The sequence below is a fragment of the Phycodurus eques genome, chromosome 21 (assembly GCF_024500275.1).
Source record: "Phycodurus eques isolate BA_2022a chromosome 21, UOR_Pequ_1.1, whole genome shotgun sequence".
NCBI classification, from domain to species: Eukaryota; Metazoa; Chordata; class Actinopteri; order Syngnathiformes; family Syngnathidae; genus Phycodurus; species Phycodurus eques.
In genome coordinates this window covers 15,632,040-15,655,922 of record NC_084545.1, presented here as the reverse complement: position 1 = coordinate 15,655,922, position 23,883 = coordinate 15,632,040, and the positions used below count along the sequence as shown (strand labels likewise).

The window sequence follows — 23,883 nt, the reverse complement described above, 5'->3', positions numbered from 1 at the left end:
GCACGACCCAGGCTACGCTGCAGAGACGACGTCCTTCTCCTCCTGGAAAATTACGAAGCTATGACCCACGAATCATTTGATCAAAATACGATGTTTTAGATGTATATTTGTTATTATTAACCTCATCTACAAATAACGTTGCCCATTTGTAAATTTGCAAAATTCCTTGGAGTACAAAAGTGTGCCCACCTCTGGCTCTGACCCCACCCCAAAGCTCAAATGGAAAAAAAAAAAAAAAAAGCGAATGACACTACTTTCAACGAGCATTTATTCCATAAAATATGAAAAACATCATTTAAACATGCTTGAAAGAGAGGGAAAAAAAGTAAGCGGTTTTTCATTTGGCTTTTTTGAATTTTCCCGGTGTAGCGCCAGTCTTCAGCTTCTTTTTAACGGATCCTTTTGCTTCAGGCTCCTATAAATCAATAAAAGTTGGTCAGAAAGGCAATAACACAGCAATAACCGTCAGTGAGCATAAGTAGCAGCTACATTGTCTCACGATAAACTGTTATGTGATATTTGATCGGAAAAGAGCCAATAGTTCTTTTTCAAAGAAATCCTGTGAAAGGTTAACACCCCTGAAGTCATCATTTGGAATATCATTAAAAAAAAAAAAAAAAAAGTTACAAGTACACAAACAAACAGCAAAGGAAAGTAAAAAAAAACTTTCACAGGCGGGGACGGGGATTGAACCCCGGACCTCGGAACCGTGAGGCGGACGCTATCGCCGATCGCCCACGCCGGGTCCTGATCCGGTTGTCGGATCAGGACCCGGCGTCGGCAAATACTCGAACCGAGCGACTGGGACTCCGGTGCAAAACAATGCGATCGCAACAACGAGCGGGAAGCCCTCATGCGTACAAGCGCTGCGGAAAATGGATTGTGTTTGACCGCAGGGCTTCCTTTGAACCGGCATTGTCTCACACAACGTGTACTTCACTTCAACGTACAGTACCTTCCGTTTGGACGACAGCGACCCAGTGACTGAGAAGAAGGAGTCCAGTCGTCCTTGCGTGCTCCCTTGCCGGCTCTTTACGATCTTCTTGCACCCGTTGCGGATCCTGTCTTCACTACACGGACGTAAGATCAACTCATTAATGCGAGTGGTCAGTCTCAAGTCAAACGTCCTCTTGCATTTAAGAAAGTTTGCTTTTGTGAAAATGTTCACATGTTCTGATTCTGATGATCGCAGGGCGTATGCCGCGAAGTGCGCTGGGATAGGATCCAGCTCACCCGCGATAGCGCTACAGAAAACGGATGGAGGGTGGGCGGGTGCTTGCGTTTCACCTGAACTGCTTTTCTTCGCACATGAAGCGCAGCAGCCCGTCCTCGTCCGGCTCGTTCCACTTCAGCGCCACTGTGGAACAATCCACCACTTCGGGCTTCAGAAACAGGTCCCTGGCCTCCTTGTACAGCCAGTCCTCGGGAGCCGGGTGCTTCTACGCGTCAGAAATAATCAATCAATCAATCAATCAATCAATCCCATCCTTTATTTAACCAAATGAACACAATTGAAATGAAAACCTCTTTTAACAAGAGTGACCCGGCCAAGCAAAGCGGCCAAAAACAGACGAGATGGAACCTTTGCAGTAGCAGACACGGTGCAATGATTCCCCCGATTGCCACATATGGTACCAAAGCGTACGGCCTGGCACACACAGACTTGTGAAATCTTAAAAGATATCTTTGACTGAGCCCACACGCAAAGATTTGAAAAAGCTGCCATTTAACACTTTTGGTGTTCTCCGATAATATCAACATTGAACGCCAAACGCGAAATCTCACGTGGTCACACGTGATCTCACAAAAAAAAAAGAAGAAGAAGAAATTATAGTTCGCCGTCTTGCCCGAGGACACTTCGACACTTCGGGACTCGAACCGGTGACCCTTCAGTCACAAGTCAAAAAAAAAAAAAACATTTAAAAAAAAAACAAAGGTTGCGGAGTGGCCTCATCGAAGTCCAGACTGAAATGCAGTGGCGTGACCTTAAAAGGCCGCTCGTGCTCGAAAAGCCTTCACTTTTGCTAAATTCAAACAATTCTGCAAGGAAAAGGTGGGCTAAAATATCTCCACAGAGATGTGAAAGACTCATTGCTTGTTATACGAGGTGATTGAACAGAACCTCCCTATTATAATTTATTCATCATGTCATATTTTGGTAACTGGTAACTTTGAATCGTTTTTTTCCCCCCCTTAATAAATGAAATCACCATTTCAAAACGGCACCCTTTTATCTTTATCAACCTTACATTCGAGTCGACGTTTTCTAGGATCTCCTCGATGCTGCCGTGCTGCTTGATCAGGTCGACGGCTCGCTTGGGACCGATCCCCTTGATGGTGCCGCAGTAGTCGCATCCCAGCAGAATGCACAGGTCTATGAACTGGTAGGTAACACGTTAAGAAGGTAAGAATTGATTGCAAACGGAGGGGCCAAGAGGTCCCGCAGCCTGACATTTCAGGTTTTCAACCATCATCCAATCACCAAACTAAAAAATATCCCATGACAACACTGTTCATTGATACCTGTTCATTTGTCAGGTTAATGTCCTGCAGAATGCGACTGAAGTGGAACTCTTGGACTGGAAGCTTCCTAGAAAACAGACATTTTCAGTGCAGGAACAAACACAGTGCAACGTTAACAATGTGAAGAAAACAACCAAAATGTCGAAATTCTAGTGGAAGCACACAGTGACCGTCTCGAGCACTTTTCAGAACACTAACACTAAACCATCCATCCATCCATCCATTTTCTTCCGGTTACCCAAGGTCGGATTGCGGGGGCAGTAGCTGCAGCGGGGAAGCCCAGACTTCCCTCTCCCCAGCCACTTCCTCCAGCTCTTCCGAGGGGATCCAAGCCGAGAGACGTAGTCTCACCGGCGTGTCGTGGATCGTCACCGGTGGGACGTGCTCGGAACACCTCACCGGGGAGGCGTCCTAAACGGACGCCCGAGCCACCTCATCCGGCTCCTCTCATTGCGGAGGAGCAGCGGCTCTGCTCCGAGCCCGACCGAGCTTCTCACCCCATCTCTACGGGAGAGCCCGGACACCCTGCGGAGGAAACTCATTTCGGCCGCTTGTATCCGGGATCACGACCCACAGCTCGTGACCGTAGGTGAGGGAAGGAACGTAGATCTATCTGCGCCTTGCAGCTTAGCAAACAGCCCGTATCAGGGAGTTCGGTACTCCCAAACTCCCCCCGCGGGACTCGCCGAGGGACACGGTTCGAAAAGCCCTCAACCCCAGAGAGAGGAGAGCCCGCCTCAGAGATCCCAGACTCTGCTTCCTCATGGGAAGGCGTGTCGGTGGAATTGATGAGGTCTTCCGAGTATTCTCTCCACCCCGTCACAACAACTCAAGTTGAGGTCAGCAGTGCCCCATCCCCACTATACACAGTGTTGATGGTGCACTGCTTCCCCCTCTTGAGACTGCCGGACGGTGGACCAGAATTCCCTCGAAGCCGTCCGGTAGTCGTTCTCCGCGGCCTCACCGAACTCCTCCTACGCCCGGGTTTTTGCCTCAGCGACCACCAAAGCTGCATTCCGCTCGGCCGGCCGGTACCCATCGGCTTCCTCGTGAGTCCCCGTGTGCCAAAAAAGGCCGAATAGGACCCCTCCTGCAGCTTTACGGCATCCCTCACCGCTGGTGTCCACAATGGAGTCGGGGATTTCCGCCACGACAGGCGCAGACCGACTCGCGGCCACGGCTCCGGTCGGCCGTCTCAGCAACGGAGGCGTGGAATCAATCAATAAATAATAATAAATATACCCACACCCGCTTGGGACCTCTCGCGGTGCGCAACTCCAGAGTGGAAGAGCGTCCAACCCCCTCTCGAGAGGACTGGTACCTGTAGCCTGGGATCGTAGCGCCAAGGTCCCTGCCTTCGGCCACCGCCCAGCTCACACTGCACCAGACCCCTATGGCCCCTCCCGCAGGCGGTGAGCCCATGGGGAGGGGGACCCGCGCTATCCACGGGGTCGCATGGGAGCAGGCCCTGCCACCGGGCGCTCGCCTTTCGAGCCCCATCTCCAGGCCTGGCTCCAGTGGGGGGCCCCGGTGACCCACTTCCAGGCAAGGAAAAATATATTCCATTCTTTGTAAACAGCATAGGGGTCTTTGGAGCCGTGGTTTGTCTGGTCCCTCACCGAGGACCTGTTTGGCACGCCATGACCCTGCCAGGGGCATAAAGCCGTAGACAACTTAGCTCCTCGGATCATTGGGACACACAAAACCCCTCCGCCGCGATAAGGTGACGGTTTAAGGAGAGGCTATACAAATAAACTCGAAAACAAATCTTACCTTATGCCGTTGCCTTACAGAGGTAAGGAATGCTCGACTTCACGTCGGCAAGTGCCAGGCTCGTACCGTTTTCGCGACAAACTCTTCGTTTTTATGTCTACCGTTCTTCGAAAGGGAGTTTTTGGAAGGCAAGCCAATAAAATACAAGTTTGTCCAAAAACTGCACACAACTCTATAACAGCAACATTAGCATTGATCGGTAGTAGCTAATCCTGAGAGAAGACACTCTCTTCTTGAATCTGTTATTTGACAGTCAAATTAAAATGACTGGGATTTAAACAGCACTCTCAATAGAACCTTTGTTTAGAAGATTAAAGAGGAAATGAAAAGCGCCCCAAAACTGCGACAGAGCAACATTACTTTGCTTCGCTGGCCGTGAGGTGCCTTAGCAGGACGTTTGTTCCGAAAGTCAGCCCGTCCATGTCCTCCGTTGCGGTGGCAAAGACCTTTCCTGCTTTGACCAGAGCGGCGCAGCTGGCCTCCGCCTCACACGGGGCCTACAAACACATGAAGTACAAACGCTACTCGGGCTGCTAATATTCAGAAATCACATCGGTGTGCGGATGTGTGGGCCGGGTCTAGCTGCCAGCGTTCAAGGAGTACGAAACAGCCTACGACGACAGCGACCATCCTTTCCTGTAGACCCGGCCTAAACGTTGTGATGAATACATATGAACAATGAAGCTTTATTTTAACATTGAATTGGGAAAGAGAAAAACTGCCATCACCATAGAATTTTGACTGATTGTTTTAGCGTCAACAGCTAACATAATGACGCTCTTGCCAGCAGCAGTAATACTGCTGTCGGTGTAGTGGCACGAGGGACACTTTTCATCACCAAGATGGGAGTATAAAAGCCGTTGAAATGGTAAACTGCATTAAATGTTGATTCATGTTATCAATTACAGTAGCGTTGAGATGATTCACTGGTTCGAAAATAAACGTGACGAAGGATCTTAAGGGCTTTATTGAGCTCAGGAAATTCAAACTATTGAGCTGAAGATAAACGTCCAATATTGCATTCCAAATCTTCGGGGTTAAATATTAGTAGGCTAACTTAAGATGGCGTTTGGAGCACCCCTGAAATAAATCCCAGTACCCCTAACCCTCTTAAGCTACAATCGCTCCGGGCTGACTTCCTGTTCATTCTTGGAAATGGCTCTTCGAGACGTGCGTCCGTCCACCCCGTTTTGTGGCGACGGGTGGTGAAACAAATGCTTTCCGACTGTTTAAGGCGGCCAACTGTGTGAGTTTTGGATGTTATGCACCGCCTGGTGCTTGGACCCTTTATAAATGACGTTCTAGTTTTAGTCACCCCGAAGTGCGGTTCCCCTTCATTTGGGATTTATTGCCATGTGTCTTCCCGTTCTGTTCTTCGATTATTCATCCACCTCTACAGATTCCTTTTAGTCATAAAAGAGGTCGTTGTGCTCGTCCGGGTAGGTCGGCTTTGAAATCTACTTTATTAAAAAGGGGAACATTTGTAAAGCAAAGCAAACCTCCTACTAACCTCAATGTAAGGCACTCCCATCAGATTCAGCAGCTTCTTGCACTCGTCATTATGCTGCTTGGTGACTTTGACAAGACGCTTTGTGAGTTTGTCAATGTTTTCCTGCTCCCCTAAGTTGTAAAAAAAAATCAAATAATAATAATAATAATAACTGCAAACAAGCTAACACAGAATCTTAAATATGAAAAAAAAAAAGGTCCTGAAATAGAGATTCTTTTGTCGGTGAAATTCTGTACCAAGTTCCTGGGCTTGTGCGAGCAGTTTCTCAGCTTCGGCTCTTCTCTCCCCTCGCTTTTCCAACTGAGGAGTAAAGTTAAATTAGTGAGTTCAATTATCTTCAATAACTCGTTATGGTCGCAGATGAGCCGGAACCTGGCCCGCCTGATTGGGGGGGGGGGGCAGTGTACACCCTGGCCTGGTCGCCAGCCAATCACAGGGCACGTGTAGACAAACAACAATTTAGACCAGTCATCAGGAATCTAACGTGCATGTTTTCATAAATGTCACGCAGACATGCTACCGTGAGACAAAGATAATGCTTTAAAATAAATCAAGAAATCAAGAAATAAACTCTAAGCGTGTATTCATGCTCGTGTGTGTGATCTCTCTTGGTTCCGATGAATGGGACTTTTACGTAACACAACAACAAGAGCGCAGGCGCACACAAACCTCTCCCGACTTGAGCTGTGGGGGCTTGCCATCGAACACGTACACGGGTTTAATGCCATGTTCGAGCATGCGGATGGTCCTGTAGAACATTCCCATGAGGTGGCTGGAAACGAGAAGCACAAGCAAAAGTGCCGGAGCAATGGACAACTACTGTGCTATCACTAAGGCTGGGCCATATTGCCTTAAGATAAAACCGAGAAGGGTTTCTTTCCACAAAGATACCGTTTCTGATACGACTCGACCCCCCCCAAAAACATTTCGTCGAGAAAAGTCTAATGAAAATGACATTATTCAAAGCAAGTTTTGCTCTTTGTTTTTATTAACTTGTGGTATTTGCTTTATTTATTCGAATAATCTTTTTCTGGGGTGGGCGAGTTTTCCCCTCGAACATGAACTTGCGTCGACCTCCGCAGTTATAATAATAGTTTTTTCAGAATAGTTGCAAACCAAACGCCGGCCACCCAGTGGAATCTTAGCAGAGGAACTCCACAGGGATGTGTTCTCAATCCATCAGTGTTCGCTCTTGCTTTGGAACCTTGGGCAGAGACGATCTACAATCACCCCGATATACAGTCGGTACGGAAAGTCTTCGGGCACCCTGAAATGTTATATTGCAGCCATTTGCTAAAATCATTGAAGTTCATTTTTTTCCCCCCTCAATGTACAATCAGCACCCCATATTGAGAGGAAAAAAAAAACTGTTTTGCTGATTTATTCAAAAAAGAAACACTGAAATATCACACGGCCAGAAGTAGTCAGACCCTTTGCTCAGTATTTAGTCGAAGCCCCCTTTTGAGCTAATGCAGCCATGAGTCTTTTTGGGAATGATGCAACATTTTTCAGTTTTTCACATCTGGATTTGGGCATCCTCTCCAGTTCTGCCAGGTTGGATGGTGAATGTTGGTGGGCAGCTATTTTCAGGTCTCTCCAAAGATGCTCAATTGGGTTTAGGTCAGGGCTCTGGCTGGGCCATTCAATAACAGTCACAGAGTTGTTCTGAAGCCACTCCTTCATTATCTTAGCTGTGTGCTTAGAGTCATTGTCTTGTTGGAAGGTGAACCTTGGGCCCAGTCTGAGGTCCTGAGCCCTCTGGAGAAGGTTTTCGTCCAGGATATCCCTCTACTTGGCCGCATTCATCTTTCCTTCGATTGCAACCGGTTGTCCAGTCCCTGCGGCTGAAAAACACCCCCACAGCATGATGCTGCCACCACCGCGCTTCACAGGTGATGGGCAGTGCCTGGTTTTCTCCACACATACCGCTTAGAATTAAGGCCAAAAAGTTCTATCTTGGTCTCATCAGAACAGAGAATCTTATTTCTTACCGTCTTGGAGTCCTTCAGGTGTTTTTTTTTAGCAAATTCCATGCAGGCTTTCATGTGTCTCGCACTGAGGAGAGGCTTCCGTCGGGCACTCTGCCATAAAGCCCCGACTGGTGGAGGGCTGCAGCGATGGTTGACTTTCGAGAACTTTTGCACAGCTCCTGACTGAATCTCTGGAGCTCAGCCCCAATGATCATTGGGTTCTTCTTTACCTCTCACCAAGGCTTTTCTCCGCCGATTACTCCGTTCGGCCGGACGGCCAGCTCTAGGAAAGGTTCTGATCGTCCCAAACATCGTCCATTTCGGGATTACAGAGGCCACTGTGCTCTTGGGAACCTTAAGTGGAGCGGACATTTTTTTTTTGTAACCTCGGCCAGATCTGTGCCTTGCCACAATTCTGTCTCTGAGCTCTTCGGGCAGTTCCTTTGACCTCCTGATTCTCATTTGCTCTGACGTGCACTGTGAGCTGTAAGGTCTTATATAGACAGGGGTGTGGCTTTCCTCATTAAGTTCAATCAGTATAATCAAACACAGCTGGACTCCAATGAAGGTGAAGAACCATCTCAAGCATGATCAGAAGACATGGAAAGCACCCGTGTTAAATATATGAGTGCCGCAGTCAAGGGTCTGAATACTTCTGGCTGTGTGATATTTCAGGTTTTCTTTTTTCATCAATCTGGAAAAATGTCAACAATTCCATTTTTGTTCTGTCAATATGGGCTGCTGTGTGTACATTAATGAGGAAAAATATGAACTTAAATGATTTCAGCAAACGGCTGCAATATATAAACAAATCAGGCAGAGGTTTTCCCTTGCCCGGACGCGGGTCACTGGGGCCCCCCCCTCTGGACCCAGGCATGGAGGTGGGGCTCGAAGGAGAGCGCCTGACTGCTGTTTGTGCCTCTGCACCAAACAGCAATACAGAGCGCCCGCCCTTTTTGGAGTCCTCGGAGGGGGTGCTGGAGATCCGCTCCCGCTGGGGACTCCATCGTTCTGCTGGGGGACTTCAATGCTCACGTGGGCAATGACGGTGGTCTGAATACTTTCCGTACCCACTATAAGTTATTGGTGTTCTTTGTATTTAAATGTGAACTGTTTTAAGGGTTTTGATGTGTGTTTAAAAATCAACTTGTATTTCTGTCTTTGGGGGAATACATTTGTTCATGTTTATGCATTGTTGCCCTTTAGTGGGATTCAAATAGTTGAATTGATGGTACACACAAGGATGACTGTTTTCGTGGAAAAACAAAACATTATATTTGCAAAACCACAAATGAAGGTTGTGAAAAGAAAACGGAAATATGCAATTTTGATATTTTTTGACAGGTTGGCCAGTGGCTCCGCATATCGAAGCATTTTCAGGTCTGGACTTTTGCAGTGAGAAATCAGAATCAGAATCAGAATCAGAATGCGCTTTACTGGCCGAGTGTGTTCCAAGACACACAAGGAATTTGTCTTGAAGAATGATTCCGCTAAAGTTGCCCGTTTCTTGCGTGGATGACATCAATTATTCAGCAAACATTTGCCAACACGCAAGTCGCTGTACCTGGTGGTCTCTCCATCCTCATTCTGCAGCACGTTGCCATCCTGTCGCACAGCAATAAGGAACTGGTAGATGCACATGGAGGCATCGACAGCAATTTTGCGGCCTGGGGAATCAAAATACGGCCACAGATGTCTCTTTTTGTACTTGGCCTTGTTCAGCCATCATAATCACGGAATATTTAATGGTTCTCAACATAAGAGATTACATGATTTACCGAAGTAATTCTTGAAGTCTTGCTCTTTTATGGCATTCGGAGCCTGGTCAGCAATGAGTTTGGCGAGCCCGTGTATGCCCATTGTGGTCGTGTCGCGTTCAATTCAAAACTCCGAAGCTCTAGGAATAAACACAACAACAATCGAAACAATCAGAGTGACTACCGTTCTGATATTCTTGACTGTAACTTCTAATCCCAGCCTGTCATATACAACAAGCTAACATATCACAAGCACGTACATTTACAAAGTTGCATTCAAATCCCCGATTCGGTAAGGGAACGCACTTATTTCCGTCAGGTCAGCGTGATAACTCAATAACATTTTGTTAAAGAATAGTGAACCGCAAAGGCAACAACAACGGATACAAATTACAATGTAAAGTTTGACTAGTCACCAAACACGTACAAGAATTTGCAAGTGTCGCGATGCGTCTACCGCCAAGGATGTGAGTCGATTTCGCGGGACATGAGGTAGCAGGCATGAGCAATCGACCTATCGAGCGGAACAACGTCACAGATATCTAGCCAAAAATAGTTTTCCCAGGGTCCCCCCCCCCCCCCACAGCAGTAGGGCTAAGCAACATGCCTACGTAGCGGCCACATTGGTGGGGGCAATATTCCCATCAATGGTGAAGCATGGACGTTGAACATCATGCATAACTTGTTATTTCTCAACCAATGTTATGAGACTTACTGATTTTTCAAGGCTAAAAAACGTGTGATCAATACAAAACATTTGATAAAATCCCCCCAAAATATTTTTATCTAATGAAGGATTATTTCCAGTTCCCCTGTTGTGATTGTACGGCGTCGTGTGCAACCGAGTGCAGCTAACGATTCAGGCATCCTTGCTATTTCGGGTTACTTGACGTTCACGCCAATGGAATGCGCTGGCATTATGCCCGCACTAGTTTAGCGTCGCCGTCGGCACGCAGCTCGAAGGGGCGTGTCAGATCTACCCGTTTTCATATTCATGTCAATGGCGAGACTTCCCAGCGATGCGTTCATGTGCATTCACGTGACTTGTTATAACAAGGGTGCGTTTGATTGGTCATTGGAGCAACAAGGAAATCCGGCAAACAGTTCATGGTCGTTGGCAGCAGGTTGACGCCTCATGCAAATTCTGAATCTGAACGATTGGTAGCATATGGCCGTAATACCTGGTTGTTGTTGTTGTTGTTGTTGTTTTCAAGCTGTCCGCGAGCGGGCTTGCATACATGTCATAAAGGAGGGAAGTAAAACGGAGGCTTGCGTTCTGTTTTTGTTTCTCCGCCCACTCCGGAACACCGACGCGAGCGTTCGTTCTATGTCTTTTTCTGAGGTGACGTGGAGTCGCGCGCCTCTCAATTCCTCGCTTTCTCGCGCCGCTGTTTGCGCTTGTGCTTGGACGTAAATGGCTCGTTCGCGTGTTTGACGCTCGAGCACAATTCGTCGACGGTTCCTCCAATGTTCCGCTGCTAAGTCTTTCTATTCTCTGAGCTCCGGCGTCGACGCGTTTCGAGAGACCGTCGGGGCCCGGGTTCGACGGGTTCGACGCCTCCGACGGAGAAACAGGTTTGTTGGACGCCTCAGCCGCACTTTTAACGAAATGACAAAGGTCGCAATGGCAGCGCTACGAGCTCGTCTGCTTTGACATTTCGGTGGGACGTTTCTGTTAAGACAGACGGAAATTGGAGAAGTGACAGGAAAGGAGGTTCTACGGCTCGACTGCAGTCCAACTCGGCTCCTTTTTAAATGGAGTGTATGAAAAGCAAATGCAAATATATCAGCGTTGCGTTCTGGAGTCTAGTTCTAATGTTTAGGGGCTTTTAGATGTAGCGTACATAAATGTATCTGATGTTCTGTGCATTGAAATATTGCGCTCAGTTCATCACAAAGTGTTTGAAGACCCACTTAAATGTTATGGAGTCACTGGTTTTATGGTTCACTCGTCTGACAGACCGTGTGTGGGTTCGATCATCACTCAGTAAGTTTACAAGTTTATTTCAAAACAAACTGTAGGAACCAACAAGAAGGCCAAATTCTGAATTTGAAATGGGGATGGGGCAAGCAGGACCGATGAATTCTTCCCCATGATCCCAAATAAAAACACCAATACGAAACAAAGCCACACTTGCCCAAGACCACAACAAAAAGAGGGGTGCCGGAGAGGGGGGTCCGTCGGCAAGTCGAATCTCAGGTTCAGGAGGAGCAGTGTGGTTTTTGTCCTGACCGTGGAACAGTGGACCAGCTCTACACCCCCGGCAGGGTCCTCGAGGGTGCACGGGAGTTCGCCCAACCGGTCTACATGTGTTTTGTGGACTTGGAGAAGGCGTTTGACCAAGTCCCGCGGGGAGTCCTGTGGGGCGTGCCGAACCCCCTGATACGGGCTGTCCGGTCCCTGTACGACCAGAGTCAGACTTCGGTCCGCATAACCGGCAGTAAGTCGGACTCGTTTCCGGTGAAGGTTGGACTCCGCCGAGGCTGCCCTTCGTCGCCGATACTGTTCATAACGCCGCTGCTCGTCCGAGTACGGGAGGAGCCAGATGAGGCGGCCGGGGCATCTGATTCGGATGCCTCCCGGGCACCTCACCGGTGAGGTGTTCCGGTCACGTCCCGCCGGGAGGAGACCCCGGGGACGACCCGGGACACGCCGGAGAGACCACGTCCTTCGGCCGGCCCGGGAACGCCTCGGGATCCCCCCCGGAAGAGCTGGATGAAGTGGCCGGGGAGAGGGAAGTCTGGGCGTCCCTGCTAAAGCTGCTGCCCCCGTGACCCGAAAATGGATGGATTACTGAAAATGTTAACATCCAACTTCATGTTTTTCCCTTACGGTCTTGCCACACATTTCACTTCAACGTAGCCTATCACAAAATGCATTCAGATATGTGGTATCTCAGTCCGAACACTAGGGGGCATTACGTAAAAGGAGTACAGAGGAGATAAGAGACGACAAAGAACTCGGACATATTTCTTTATTTGCAATGGCCTCGCTCCTCTGTTTACATGTTAGCGCCTCCCGTCGAGGAGAACAGCAGAGGAGCGAGGAGGGACAAATGTTTGGATTTCTTCATTTCGTGGCGATGGCAATCAAAGGTGACGTCGCCTCGTGTATCTCCGCACAGTTGACACGGCTCCTACTCCCATCTGCCTGGAAGTTATTTGTCAGGCTGGTCAAATGGTGTCAGTGCTGTAGTATGGGCGCCTTCTGCTCACGCACCGTATCGGCATGCCTAATAATTAAGCGGTTTCGAAAATCGATCGCTCACTTTTTGTGTCTGCGCCAGGCGTGATGCACTGTAGAAGAGGACACTCGCCGGGTAGCCGCCAGAGGACGATGAGCCCGCCTCGAGTCTTGGCCCTGTGCTTCCTCACAGCCGTGGCGCTGGGCTACAAGCAGGGGGACAACGTGACGGTCTACGTCAACAAAGTGGGTCCTTATCATAACCCTCAGGAGACGTATCACTTCTACACCTTGCCTGTTTGCAGGCCAGACAAGGTCAGTCTCTCGTCGCTCGCTGGGTTGTCATGGGCTGTGGTAATACCGTGTCGTATGTCTACTTTAGGAGTATTGGGGCCCAATTTCTAAAGCAATTCTAGCCAACTAAAGCTTCGTGTCATCTCTAAATAGTTGCTTGATAATCATTCCGCAGGTGCATCACAAGTCTCTGAGTTTGGGCGAAGTGCTGGATGGTGACAGAATGGCCGAATCGTTGTATCACATTCGGTTTCGAGAGAATGTTGAGAAGAAAACTCTTTGTCAGCTCACGCTTTCAGAGAAACAGGTATGAAATAGCTCAAGACTCTTAGGCAAACTGGACAAACTGATATATGTTTCTCTCCCACTTGGCTTAAAAATCTAAATTCTGAATCTTAGTGATCCAACCGTATAGATTTGGGGTTACTGGTTGGTGGACCTTGCGCAGATGTTTGGTATCCTCCTTGGTGGAAATCGTTTGTTGATAGCTTTTTTTGTTGTTATTATTTCTCACTGCGTTGCATTGCGGCATAATGGAATCCAATAACACCGTGCGGTTAATGTGCATCTATTACCTTAATTGTTTTTGGGAGAGTAGGCAGTCAATATTTCCTTTTGTAGAAATACGTTTGAACTGAAATACGATCGCGGATATTTTGCATTCATAAGGCAGTGATTCTCAACCTTTTTGGGGTTTTAAATTGCATTACGACCTTGAATTACTCTTTGAGGCAAATGTGAGCTTTCAGGTGTAACTTCCGAAACGGCCTACTTATGCAGTAGCTTCTTGGCATAGCAGTGTTTGACGAAATATATTACACACAGCATTTTGTGCAGTAGCTTTCAGAAATACGTAACACTTTTTTTACGTAGTGGTCTCGGAACAAGTGTAACAAAATCGACAAAAAAGTATGAAATCTCAATGGATACCATGTAAAGTCCTTTCAGTTTACATAGCTAAAGGTCTCGGTCACATTTCCGATCCTTTGGAAATGGTCTTCCCCCCCCCCCCCACGGACCCCTTGCAATTGCACGAGGACCACTCGTAGTCCACAGACCCATGGTTGAGAAACATTGACATCAGGGACTGACCATATGAGTTTTTAGACTATCGCTATGTTTTAGGTAGACCAGCTCCGCGAGGCAATCGAAGAGCTGTACTACTTTGAATTTGTCCTGGACGACATTCCGATCTGGGGCTTTGTGGGATACATCGAGGAGAGCGGCTTCCTGCCGCACAGCCACAAAGTAAACTCTCATGTCTTTGTGGGGTTGAGGGCTGCAAGTGTTTTGGCTTTTTAAGAGGGACTTGGTAAAAAGATACATTTTACATTCTTGCAAAACCCCTGCTGCAACACCTTCACGCAAGCTCTCTGCCGCTTTGCCTCTCTCCCGCCAACAGGTGGGTCTGTGGACTCACCTGGACTTCAACATCGAGTACAACGGCGACTCTGTGATCTTCGCCAACGTCTCTGTGAAGGAGGTCAAACCTGTCCCTCTGGAGGACGGTGCCGGAGCAGCCCTGGGCGGCGTCGGGGTGGGCGGGGGAAGCCTGACGGTCATTCACACGTACAGCGTGCGCTGGTTCGAGTCCCCGCTGACCCACGCCCGCCGAGCGGAGCGCCTTAGGGACTACTCGTTCTTCCCCAAAACATTAGAGATCCACTGGCTGTCCATCATCAACTCGCTGGTGCTCGTGGTGCTGCTGCTGGGCTTCGTTATCATCATCCTCATGCGGGTTCTGAAGAACGACTTTGCCAGGTTTATTTCTTTATTTGATACTGTTTGTCTGTCTATGCGTCTCTGTCTGATTCTTTTAATTATCCGTTCATCCTGGGATTCTCAACTGGTGGGTCGGGACCCATTTTGGGTGGGTTGCGAACGTTTTTTTTAAAATTAGATATACAGTGCCGTGAAAAAGGTATTGGCCCCCTTCTCAAATTATTTTGAAAATAGTTTCCCCACTTTGTTTCAGGTCATCAAACAAATGTAAATATCAGCCAAATATAACCCAAGTGAACTTAAAATAGTGTTTTTAAATGGTGATTTAGTGTATTCGGGGAGGGGGGAACTTCAGTGACCTGGCCCTCTGTGAAAAAGTAATTACCCCCACTTGTTGACTCGGGAAGTAATTTTAGCTCATCACAATTTGTTTAATTTTCACTGATCACATTCAAGCCCGATTACTTCCAGACCTGTTCAATCAAGAAATCGCTCAAACAGAATCTGTTCCGACTAAATCAAGTCGGACGAAAGATCTAAAATAGCTGCAACAAAATGATACGAGCCAAAGAAATTCCAGAAGGGTCAAGAAATAAAGTCATTAACATCTGTCAGTCTGGAAAGGGTTACAGAAGCCATTTCGAAAGCTTCAGGAATCTGACGAACCATAGGGAGAGCAATTGTCCTCACGTGGTGTAAACATGGAACAGTGGTGAGCCTTCCCAGGAGTGGCAGCCTCCAAAGATGACCCCAAGAGAACAGCGATAACTCATCCGCGAGGCCACAAAGGAACGAAAGACAACTTGGAATGAACTGCAGGCCTCCGTTGCCTCATGACACAACAATAAGGAAGAGACTGGGCAAAAATGGCATCCGTGGCAGAGGAAAACCACTGCTGACCAAAACCAACATAAAGGGTCGTCTTACCCCCCCCCCCAGAAAATAAATAAATAAATAAACATCTGAATGATTCCCAAGACTTTTGGGAGAATATTTTATTTATATATATATATATGGCTTTTTTCAAATGCATTTATTTACTTTAGCAGATTTAATCAGATTTGAACAAATGTCTTCTTTTGATTAAGGACAAAGATAGTCAGTCTGCTTTCATGGAAGACTACAGAAATCAGATTTTTTTTTTTTTTGTTGAGAGGCTGAATTTCCCAAGATTTTGGACAATTTTAAGCGAAACAATGTCTCTCCATTACGAAACTAGTTGTCCGTGAATCGGTTAATTGTTGCCCCTCGACTGTCTTATCGAACGCTGCTCGCGTAGCCGATGCAGCTGTTGCCGTCTTGCCTTCAAAGCCTGCGGAATTGCAAGCACTTCTAAGTGACCGTTTCCACGTCAAGCAGGAACTGCGTTAGAATCGCTCGCTCCTTTTAACATCCTGTCCCTCATCTGCAGGTACAACGTCGAGGAGGAGGCAGGCTGTGATGACCTGGACCAAGGAGACAACGGCTGGAAGATCATACACACTGACGTCTTTCGGTTTCCCCCTTACAAAAGCTTGCTTTGCGCCGTGCTCGGAGTGGGGGCCCAGTTCCTTACCCTTGCGACAGGTATGCACACGCAATCGTCACTGTTACAAGTTATCGTGTTGCGCTGTTATATTATTGTGTCATAGGAATCATCGTCATGGCACTCCTGGGAATGTTCAATGTGCACCGCCACGGCGCCATTAACTCTGCGGCCATCGTCTTGTACGCTCTGACCAGTTGTGTGTCAGGTTACGTCTCGTGCAGCTTTTACACACAAATTAACGGGAGGCGTTGGGTGTGGAACATCATCTTGACTTCGTCTCTCTTTTCCGGTGAGTCTTCTCAAAGGAACGTCAGGGGTAGGCTGAGGGTCGTGGCCCTCTTATATCGTATATCGTAGATCGTGATGTCGAGATACTTTACGGTAAACGTGGATGACGAGACTAAAGCCAACTGGAAGTGATGCTCTGCAAAATGGATGATGGATTGTGCTCAATTCATTCAATTTCAAATTGCTGAGGTCTACTATCCAAACTGTGGCTGAGGGGCCATTTGCAGGTCGCTTTCCAGGTTTTTCTTTTTCCTTCTTTTGCATACCATCAAATTCACAATCGACCCTCAGCCCACATCGTTTTCCCGGATTGTACTGTGTAGTGTGACTCTGCGGGGCAGGAGAAAAGAAGACGCAAGAAACAAATGCTGCTCATTTCTCCCTTCGTTTGCCACACATCACTAAAATGGCAGCAAAGTTTCTATTCGGAACACCCTGATGAATAAATATAATTCAGTTACGGTAGGAAATGTTGACATGCGATTCTGCTGCTGCTCAGAACAGGCGAGGCTTTATTTTTGTGGGATACGGGGCCACCGCCCACCCAAAAATCCAGAAAAATACAAAACTTGGACGTTCGATGCCAGAGCTTTTCTTGTTTTTTTTTCCCCCTTATCATCAACATAACTCCCTTTTTCAGGATAAACCTACTGTATCTCAAGGTGTTCTATGTGCTGAAAGGTTGCGAAAGTGGTTAGCAGTGATGAAGATGCGCTGAAAATGTGAATCTTGGGACAAGGTTCACCTGGCCAACCTCGTAGTGCTGGAGATGACGCCGCCGCCGTGTCTGCAGTTTTATAGTGTAAATATCTGAAGTCAATGTTAGTACTTTTGATGAAGAAGCAGTTTAAGCCTCAACAAAATTCCGATGCAGACTTTCAACCTTTTATTTGACCGTCTTTTTTATAGGCAGGCAAACAAAGGTGGATAGAGTAAAGATGAACTTAATAGTTCAAGTTCTCTCCAGTACAGACAATTGGAAGAGTGTGACGACTCTTTGTCCTCCTCTCGCGATTCATATCGACGAGTCGTTCCGGTCCAATGATGAGCTCGAATCGCCATAACCTGACCATCCGTTATTCCCGCAGCTCCTCTGTTCCTGACTTGGAGCGTCGTCAACTCGGTCCACTGGTGGAGCGGCTCCACGCAGGCCTTGCCGGCCACCACCGTGCTCCTCCTCCTGGGCGCCTGGGTGTCGGTGGGCTTCCCGCTCACCGTCATCGGCGGCATCGTAGGCAAGAACCGAGCGGGCGGCTTCCAGGCTCCGTGCCGCACTCGGAACATCCCTCGGCAGATCCCTCCGCAGCCCTGGTACAAGCACGCTGCTGTGCACATGGCCATCGGTGGCTTCTTGCCATTCAGGTGAGATAATGTTGCTATAAATTGCTTTTGTGTGGAATGTCAAGAAACCTATGAATGAGTATTAGGCCAGCGCTGAAACGGAAAAACCGCTAAATACAGCAAACCCTCACTATTGGCCCGGGTTCAGGACCCAGCCCGGAAAATCTGCGAGTCACGGACACCCGCCCCGAAATGTTAGCAGTTTCAACCCTTAATACAGTACAGTGGTGCCTTGACATACAAGTGACTCAATGTACGGGTTTTTCCCCCAGGTTCGACATTTTTTATTTTAGTTTAATTTTTTTTGGTTTGCTTTGACTGGCGAGCGCAGACTTGAGATACGAGCGCCGTATGGTGGCAATGAACTCAGTTTGACACACTTTCCGATCAGCAACAGTTTGGCAAATAGTGAACAGCGTGTCCCCCCCCCCCCAAAAAAAGCGGCTTCTAGCTGTTTAATGCCGCGCCGAGTCGGAGTTTACATTCAAACTAAACGTAAAACAGAGAATTACACCTTGTATATTTAAAAAAAAAAAAAAAAAAAGCTTATCCTTTCAGTCTGCTAATTAGCGTCTATGTTGCAGTGCTTTAACCCTTTAAGCAACGGATTGAACACAAATGGTGCACAAAACACTGACAATATAACAGTACTCCCATTCAAATATCCTTTAACCTCCGTCTAGAACGACTAATATGAGTGCCATACTCATCGAAGAGCTGAGAGACTATGAATCCCACTTTAGCTTTAGTCAATTGATTCCAAATTGATTAAATGATGTGCTGTGACATTAACGGTTTGATTGTATTTAATTGTCATTACCGTATGCTTGAATGATGTACAATCTTATGGAGCGCTATTTCTCTCATGAAAATGCACATTACACCAATTTCTGTTCTTTCTTTGCGGGGGAGGCTGGAACGGATTAACGGCATATATATCCATTTACATCATTGGGAAAAGATTATTTGAGAGAAGAGTGTTTTGAGTTGCGAGCGTGGCCAGGGAACATATTGAACTTGTATCGAGGCATCACAGTATACCCCAAACGATGAGCTCGAAAAATATTCGATCCTTTTAAATTAACTTTACAACATGACCCTTACAAATACAGATTTTGAAAATGAACTTAAATGATTTAAGCAAACGGCTGCAATATGACAGAGTGGAAAAATGTAAGGGTGTAGGAATACTTCTCCCTACCCACTGTAATGACCCGAGTACACCAAGTCATTGTGGCCCTCCTCCTCCTCCATATTAATGAATTTCTTTCAGTGCCCGAGATATCAATTTGTGGTTTCTGTCCATTTTTCCCGTTAGTGCCATCTCAGTGGAGCTGTACTACATCTTTGCCACCGTGTGGGGCAGGGAGCACTACACTCTCTATGGCATTCTGCTGTGCGTCTTCGCCATCCTCCTCTCAGTGGGTGCCTGCATCTCGGTGGCCCTCACCTACTTCCTGCTGTCCGGCGAGGACTACCGCTGGTGGTGGCGGAGCGTGCTGAGCACGGGCTCCACTGGCCTCTTCATCTTCGTTTACTCTGTGTTCTACTACAGGAACAGGTCCTCCATGAGCGGCCTCGTGCAGAGTACAGAGTTCTTCGGCTACTCTCTGCTCACGGCGCTGGTCTTCTCACTGATGCTGGGTAGCGTGTCCTTCTGGGCCTCGCTGGCTTTTATTCGCTACATCTACCGCAGCCTTAAGATGGACTAGGCACGCGTGCTGAAGCTGTTAAAAGCGCTTATCTCACCACACCGAAGGGTGGTCTTTGTTCCCCTGTTCTTTTCATGCTCATGCACACACACACACACACACACACACACACACCACATGAGAGAACATACTGCGGGGTAGACTGGAGCCAGCAGTTCAAGTTGAGGAGCAGCCATCGTTTCTCACATGAAGGATGCATCTGGGGCTGGTGTATAAACAATAAAATGGACTAACGGAGGGATGTGACTTGTGGGACGCCCCGAACAAATAGTTTCTGCTGTGGTTTGGTCAGCACTTTAGTGTACGCGAATGTTGACAAACTGTACTTTCGGTCGCACAGCATTGCAGAATGACTTGCAATACGATTCTTTTTGTCAGCCTGTTTTAAACTATTTGAAAGCATCGTTTTTCATTGGTCCTTCAGAGGATGCGATTTTGGTGCCTTGTAAACAGTGTTGCATAATCAAGGGAGCAATATTGACAGTGTGGCAACCGACTGATTTGTTTTGATTTAAATACTCTAATAAAATACATTGTAGTCATAGACAACTATCTTACTATAGTCACTGAATTATATTAAGACTGAAGAATTATACAGCTAAATATAGACAAGACATTGTATTTGTAGGAGAAAAAGTGTGCATAGATTTAATCAGTCATTTACCTTCAAACATTTCCCAAAAGTCAATGCAATGCATACCAACAAGCATTAAATAGTTGTGTATAAAAATAAAACTTGGTGGGTTTTAAAAAAAAAAAAAAAAAAAAAAAAATGTTTTGGCTCAGCTATATGAACAATATACAACCACTCGATTTATATATAAAAAAAAAAAAAAAAAAAAAAAAATCATTCACCTGAAGACCCTTGGAAAGAAAATGTTATACACCACAAGCGTCCTACTGGCCGAGGTCATGTACAATGACTGTATTTGTTGAGTTTTGGCCGGTGACAGACTCGGCATCTTTTCTGTCAAAGCTGGTATCTGGCTCCGTGTTGCCAGTCGGGTGGAATACGCCCGGGTTGTATTCATACTGGTTGACGCCGGGAGGCACAGACCAACCGACTGCCTGGGGCCCGGCGGCTTGAGCCGTGCCGGAGGACCACGCGGGATACTGAGCGGATCCAGCGGTGCCGGCCATCGTGGCCAGATAGAAGGCCAGGTTCTGCGGCGCCGTCGTCTTAAAGGCGGAATCCATCACGGGGTGATTGTAGCATTCTTTGAGCGGCGGTCTTTGGGGCTCAGGCTGATACTGAAAAGACGAGACAGGCGGTCATCACAATCAAGTTACTTCTGTTGGACGGTGTTGCGTCTCGCCTTTAAGGCCATAACCAAACTATGGTCAGACCTCCATAATGGACGCGTCGCTCTATGTCCAAGCCGCAGTATTACTGTTATTAGCCAACAGAAAACCCAAGCTGGACATCAGGATCATTGAAGGGACAAATTAGAAAACAAGTCAAAAGGATTTGCTTACAGGTGGCGCGTGGCTGATCACCGTTCCGCTCATCAGGTCGGCTTGGCTGCGGCCGTTGTTGCTGATGTAGCGCTCGGACACCCAATTGCTGTCTTTCTGGTGTCTCCTCAGCTTCATCCTTCGATTTTGAAACCAAGTCTTCACCTACGAGCGTGAAGAATTAAAAACGACCGACGATAACGGATCAAGGTGGCCCGCGCACGCCCGAGTAAATTGTCTGACTTACCTGTTTGTAGGTAAGTCCCGTGAGTTCGGCCAGGTTCTTCATCTCGGCCGGGGTGAGGTATCTCTGCACGCTGAACCGCTGGACAAGAGCGTTCATCTGGCTTTTGGAGAAGACTACGCGCACCTTTCCCTTAGGGCTCTTCGCATTCGTGCTTGGCATCTTCAGGGCCGGTAAGGGCACTTGTAGAGGGAAAGCGTTGGCGTTCGGATTGCCCACATCAGTGTAGGAGGACAGCTCCCCCATAAGCGAGCTGGAAACCTGGTCTCCGGTGTCGGGGCTCCTGCTGTTAGCGTCCTCGCTGAGCTCCTTCTTGACCCATGTGGTAGGGTCCGCCTGTGGGAAACCACTTTCTCGGCCGCTATTAAAACTCCATGAATCTGCGAGGGAATATAAGGAGTATAATAAGAACCACTAAAAGGTGCAAACGGGTACCTTGGACGATAACGTGAGAAATCCCTTCCCTTTGTTTTCACGGCTGCTAGCGTGTATGCCGCCGCAACCCATAAAAACACTTCACTAATAACTACTTTCCGCATGCGTTGATACTCAGCTGATCGGCAACTCCCACCACTGCCAATGATCATCCAGACTTTCCTCTGCATCGTTTTGATGAGTTTACCACATCAACTGCACAAGAGGCCTCTTCTGCCTGTCGGACCTCTGCTGCAATCTTTCGCTGTGCTCGTGAGCTGCATTTTGAATACCCCAACGAGTTTTGGGTAACCATGCTTGGGTCTCTTGAAATGACCTCGATAAAGGTACTTGTAATCGTATGGGTGAGATTTGTCACAAAATTATTTACGCAAATATAGCCGCGATTTACACATGGTTTGTAAATGTTGCGCGCGCCTTTATCGTGACTTATTTGTAAATATTCAATTCTGTTGGTGCGGTTTGTGGATCAGCGGGCACGCGCATGTATTTTTAAGACAAATGTTAAGAGATGTTTAAGATATTCACACAAGTCGAGACTATTCACAAGTGTGACAAGGCCCGTCCCTCCGTCGGTAACGTGACCGCAAGTCATTTTGATGGGAATCCCAACTGTTCAGCGTGATTTCAAAAAGATTATCGGAACATCATTTTGATTCCGAAATGCCACATCAGATTTTGATGAACGTGGTTTTGTTGGAGTCCTGGGGTGGGCTAGTGTCCCCCAGAACTGGTTTCGTTCTGGGATAACTAAGGGATTTTTTTAAATATTCTTTTGAAATCAGAGTCAATGGCAGATATCTATGGAGGTTTAAAATGTGTGTTTTTATATACATATATATATATATACATATACATACATACATACATACATATACACATATATATATATACATACATACATATACATATATACACATACACATATATATATATATACATACATACATACATATACATATATACACACACATATATATATATACATACATACATATACATATATACACATATACAAACTAAGTTATAATAAATGCACACAACATTTAAAGGTAAATCGCGGATATATTTGCAGAAGTAATTTTGAGACATCTCGCTCTCCGTACCTGCGGGCCTGTTCTAAAAATAGCTCACCACTGATGGTGCGTTTGAAGGCCCTTGGAACGCGGTATACATTGATTGTTCGAAAACGTTGGAAAGTAAAGAGTTGGATATTGATATTGATCTATTGCCTTCCTTGCTAAATCATTGATGATGATGACGACCACGATCAGTGCCTTCACATGGAAGAATATTCATTGGAGCAGTTTTAAGTCAAGTCACCCCCACCCCTCTATAAAAAAAAGTTTGGCGACCCCCCCCGCAGGTAAATGTGTAATTTCCCAATCGGTTCGCGAGATGTCGCCCTTCAGCAAACCCACTTTCCAGTTGGGTCTGAAACGACCACGAGCGGCACCGAAATGGGTCTAGTAGGCTTTCTGCAGAAGTTTGTCGAGCTCGGCAACTGCGAGTTTCGGAGCGGAGATGAACGTACCGGGAGAGGCGTGAGTCTCCGAGTCGCTCGCGGAGTCGCTGCCGGCCCTCCTGCGCTCCTCGGCGGTCGTCGCATCGGAAGCGGATCGGGGCGTCGCACCCCGCAGCAGGCGGCCCGCTTGGCTGTCCCCGAGGTAAACGAGACCGGAGCCCTGGTACCGGCAATAGCCGTTGGCGACGCGCCGCTCCGGGCTGTGAGGCGGCGACTCTTGGCGGGGCCTGGCGGCGGCGGCGTAGTAGACTTGCGCCACCCCGGGCGTGTAGTCGCTCAATTCGGGGCAGTGGTTCTGTTCGTGGCCCGATTGATACACGAGGCCGTAGGCGTAGGCGTGGTAGGGCGGCTTGTACTTGTAGCTCAGCTGCGTCTTCCAGTCTGCCATGTTAAACGGAACAAAATGCCGTCACCGGCTCTGCTGGCCAAATTGTGTTTGTAAAGCGCGCCACCGCGCCGCGGGCTCGCTTTTTTGTTTTTAAAGAGGCCCCGCGGGCAGGTGCGGGTGCTGGCCGTTGAGCTCGGAGCCAATGGCATGCCCGCACCTATGCACGAGCGAGCATCTCATTGGCTGCCTACGCACCGCCCGACCAATGAGGAGGCGGTAGTTCAGGGGCTCCCA

At 47.5% G+C, this 23,883-nt stretch overlaps 3 protein-coding genes across 7 annotated transcripts; 1 reads left to right on the top strand and 2 right to left on the bottom strand.

Moving 5' to 3' along the window:
* Window positions 1-263: 263 nt before the first annotated feature.
* On the bottom strand, window positions 264-10,047 carry fen1 (flap structure-specific endonuclease 1). Of its 2 annotated transcripts, none has more exons than XM_061666796.1 (12): window positions 9,961-10,047; window positions 9,555-9,673; window positions 9,341-9,443; window positions 6,476-6,578; window positions 6,043-6,106; window positions 5,807-5,916; window positions 4,657-4,793; window positions 2,524-2,590; window positions 2,250-2,381; window positions 1,288-1,439; window positions 956-1,070; window positions 264-415 (listed from the first exon to the last, which is right to left on the bottom strand). In XM_061666796.1, the coding sequence occupies exons 2-12, from the start codon at window positions 9,634-9,636 to the stop codon at window positions 338-340; spliced, it is 1,143 nt and encodes a 380-aa protein (XP_061522780.1). In that variant the 5' UTR covers window positions 9,637-9,673; window positions 9,961-10,047; the 3' UTR covers window positions 264-337. The 2 variants fall into 2 exon arrangements, with proteins under 2 accessions (XP_061522780.1, XP_061522779.1); XM_061666795.1 differs by lacking the exon at window positions 9,961-10,047 and adding an exon at window positions 9,794-9,954.
* A 548-nt stretch (window positions 10,048-10,595) lies between these two features.
* tm9sf1 (transmembrane 9 superfamily member 1) lies at window positions 10,596-20,154 on the top strand. Of its 4 annotated transcripts, none has more exons than XM_061666702.1 (9): window positions 10,596-10,657; window positions 12,821-13,032; window positions 13,187-13,318; window positions 14,137-14,259; window positions 14,414-14,772; window positions 16,145-16,299; window positions 16,365-16,550; window positions 17,638-17,911; window positions 19,209-20,154. In XM_061666702.1, exons 2-9 carry the CDS (start codon window positions 12,826-12,828, stop codon window positions 19,600-19,602), a joined length of 1,830 nt encoding a protein of 609 aa, XP_061522686.1. In that variant the 5' UTR covers window positions 10,596-10,657; window positions 12,821-12,825; the 3' UTR covers window positions 19,603-20,154. The 4 variants fall into 4 exon arrangements, with proteins under 4 accessions (XP_061522686.1, XP_061522685.1, XP_061522684.1 ...); XM_061666701.1 differs by having other exon boundaries at window positions 10,602-11,108; XM_061666700.1 differs by lacking the exon at window positions 10,596-10,657 and adding an exon at window positions 11,122-12,629.
* Window positions 20,155-20,499: 345 nt separating this feature from the next.
* nanog (nanog homeobox) lies at window positions 20,500-23,649 on the bottom strand. The gene is made up of 4 exons (XM_061667062.1): window positions 23,271-23,649; window positions 21,305-21,681; window positions 21,079-21,222; window positions 20,500-20,853 (listed from the first exon to the last, which is right to left on the bottom strand). Exons 1-4 carry the CDS (start codon window positions 23,647-23,649, stop codon window positions 20,500-20,502), a joined length of 1,254 nt encoding a protein of 417 aa, XP_061523046.1.
* Between the last annotated feature and the right edge of the window lie 234 nt (window positions 23,650-23,883).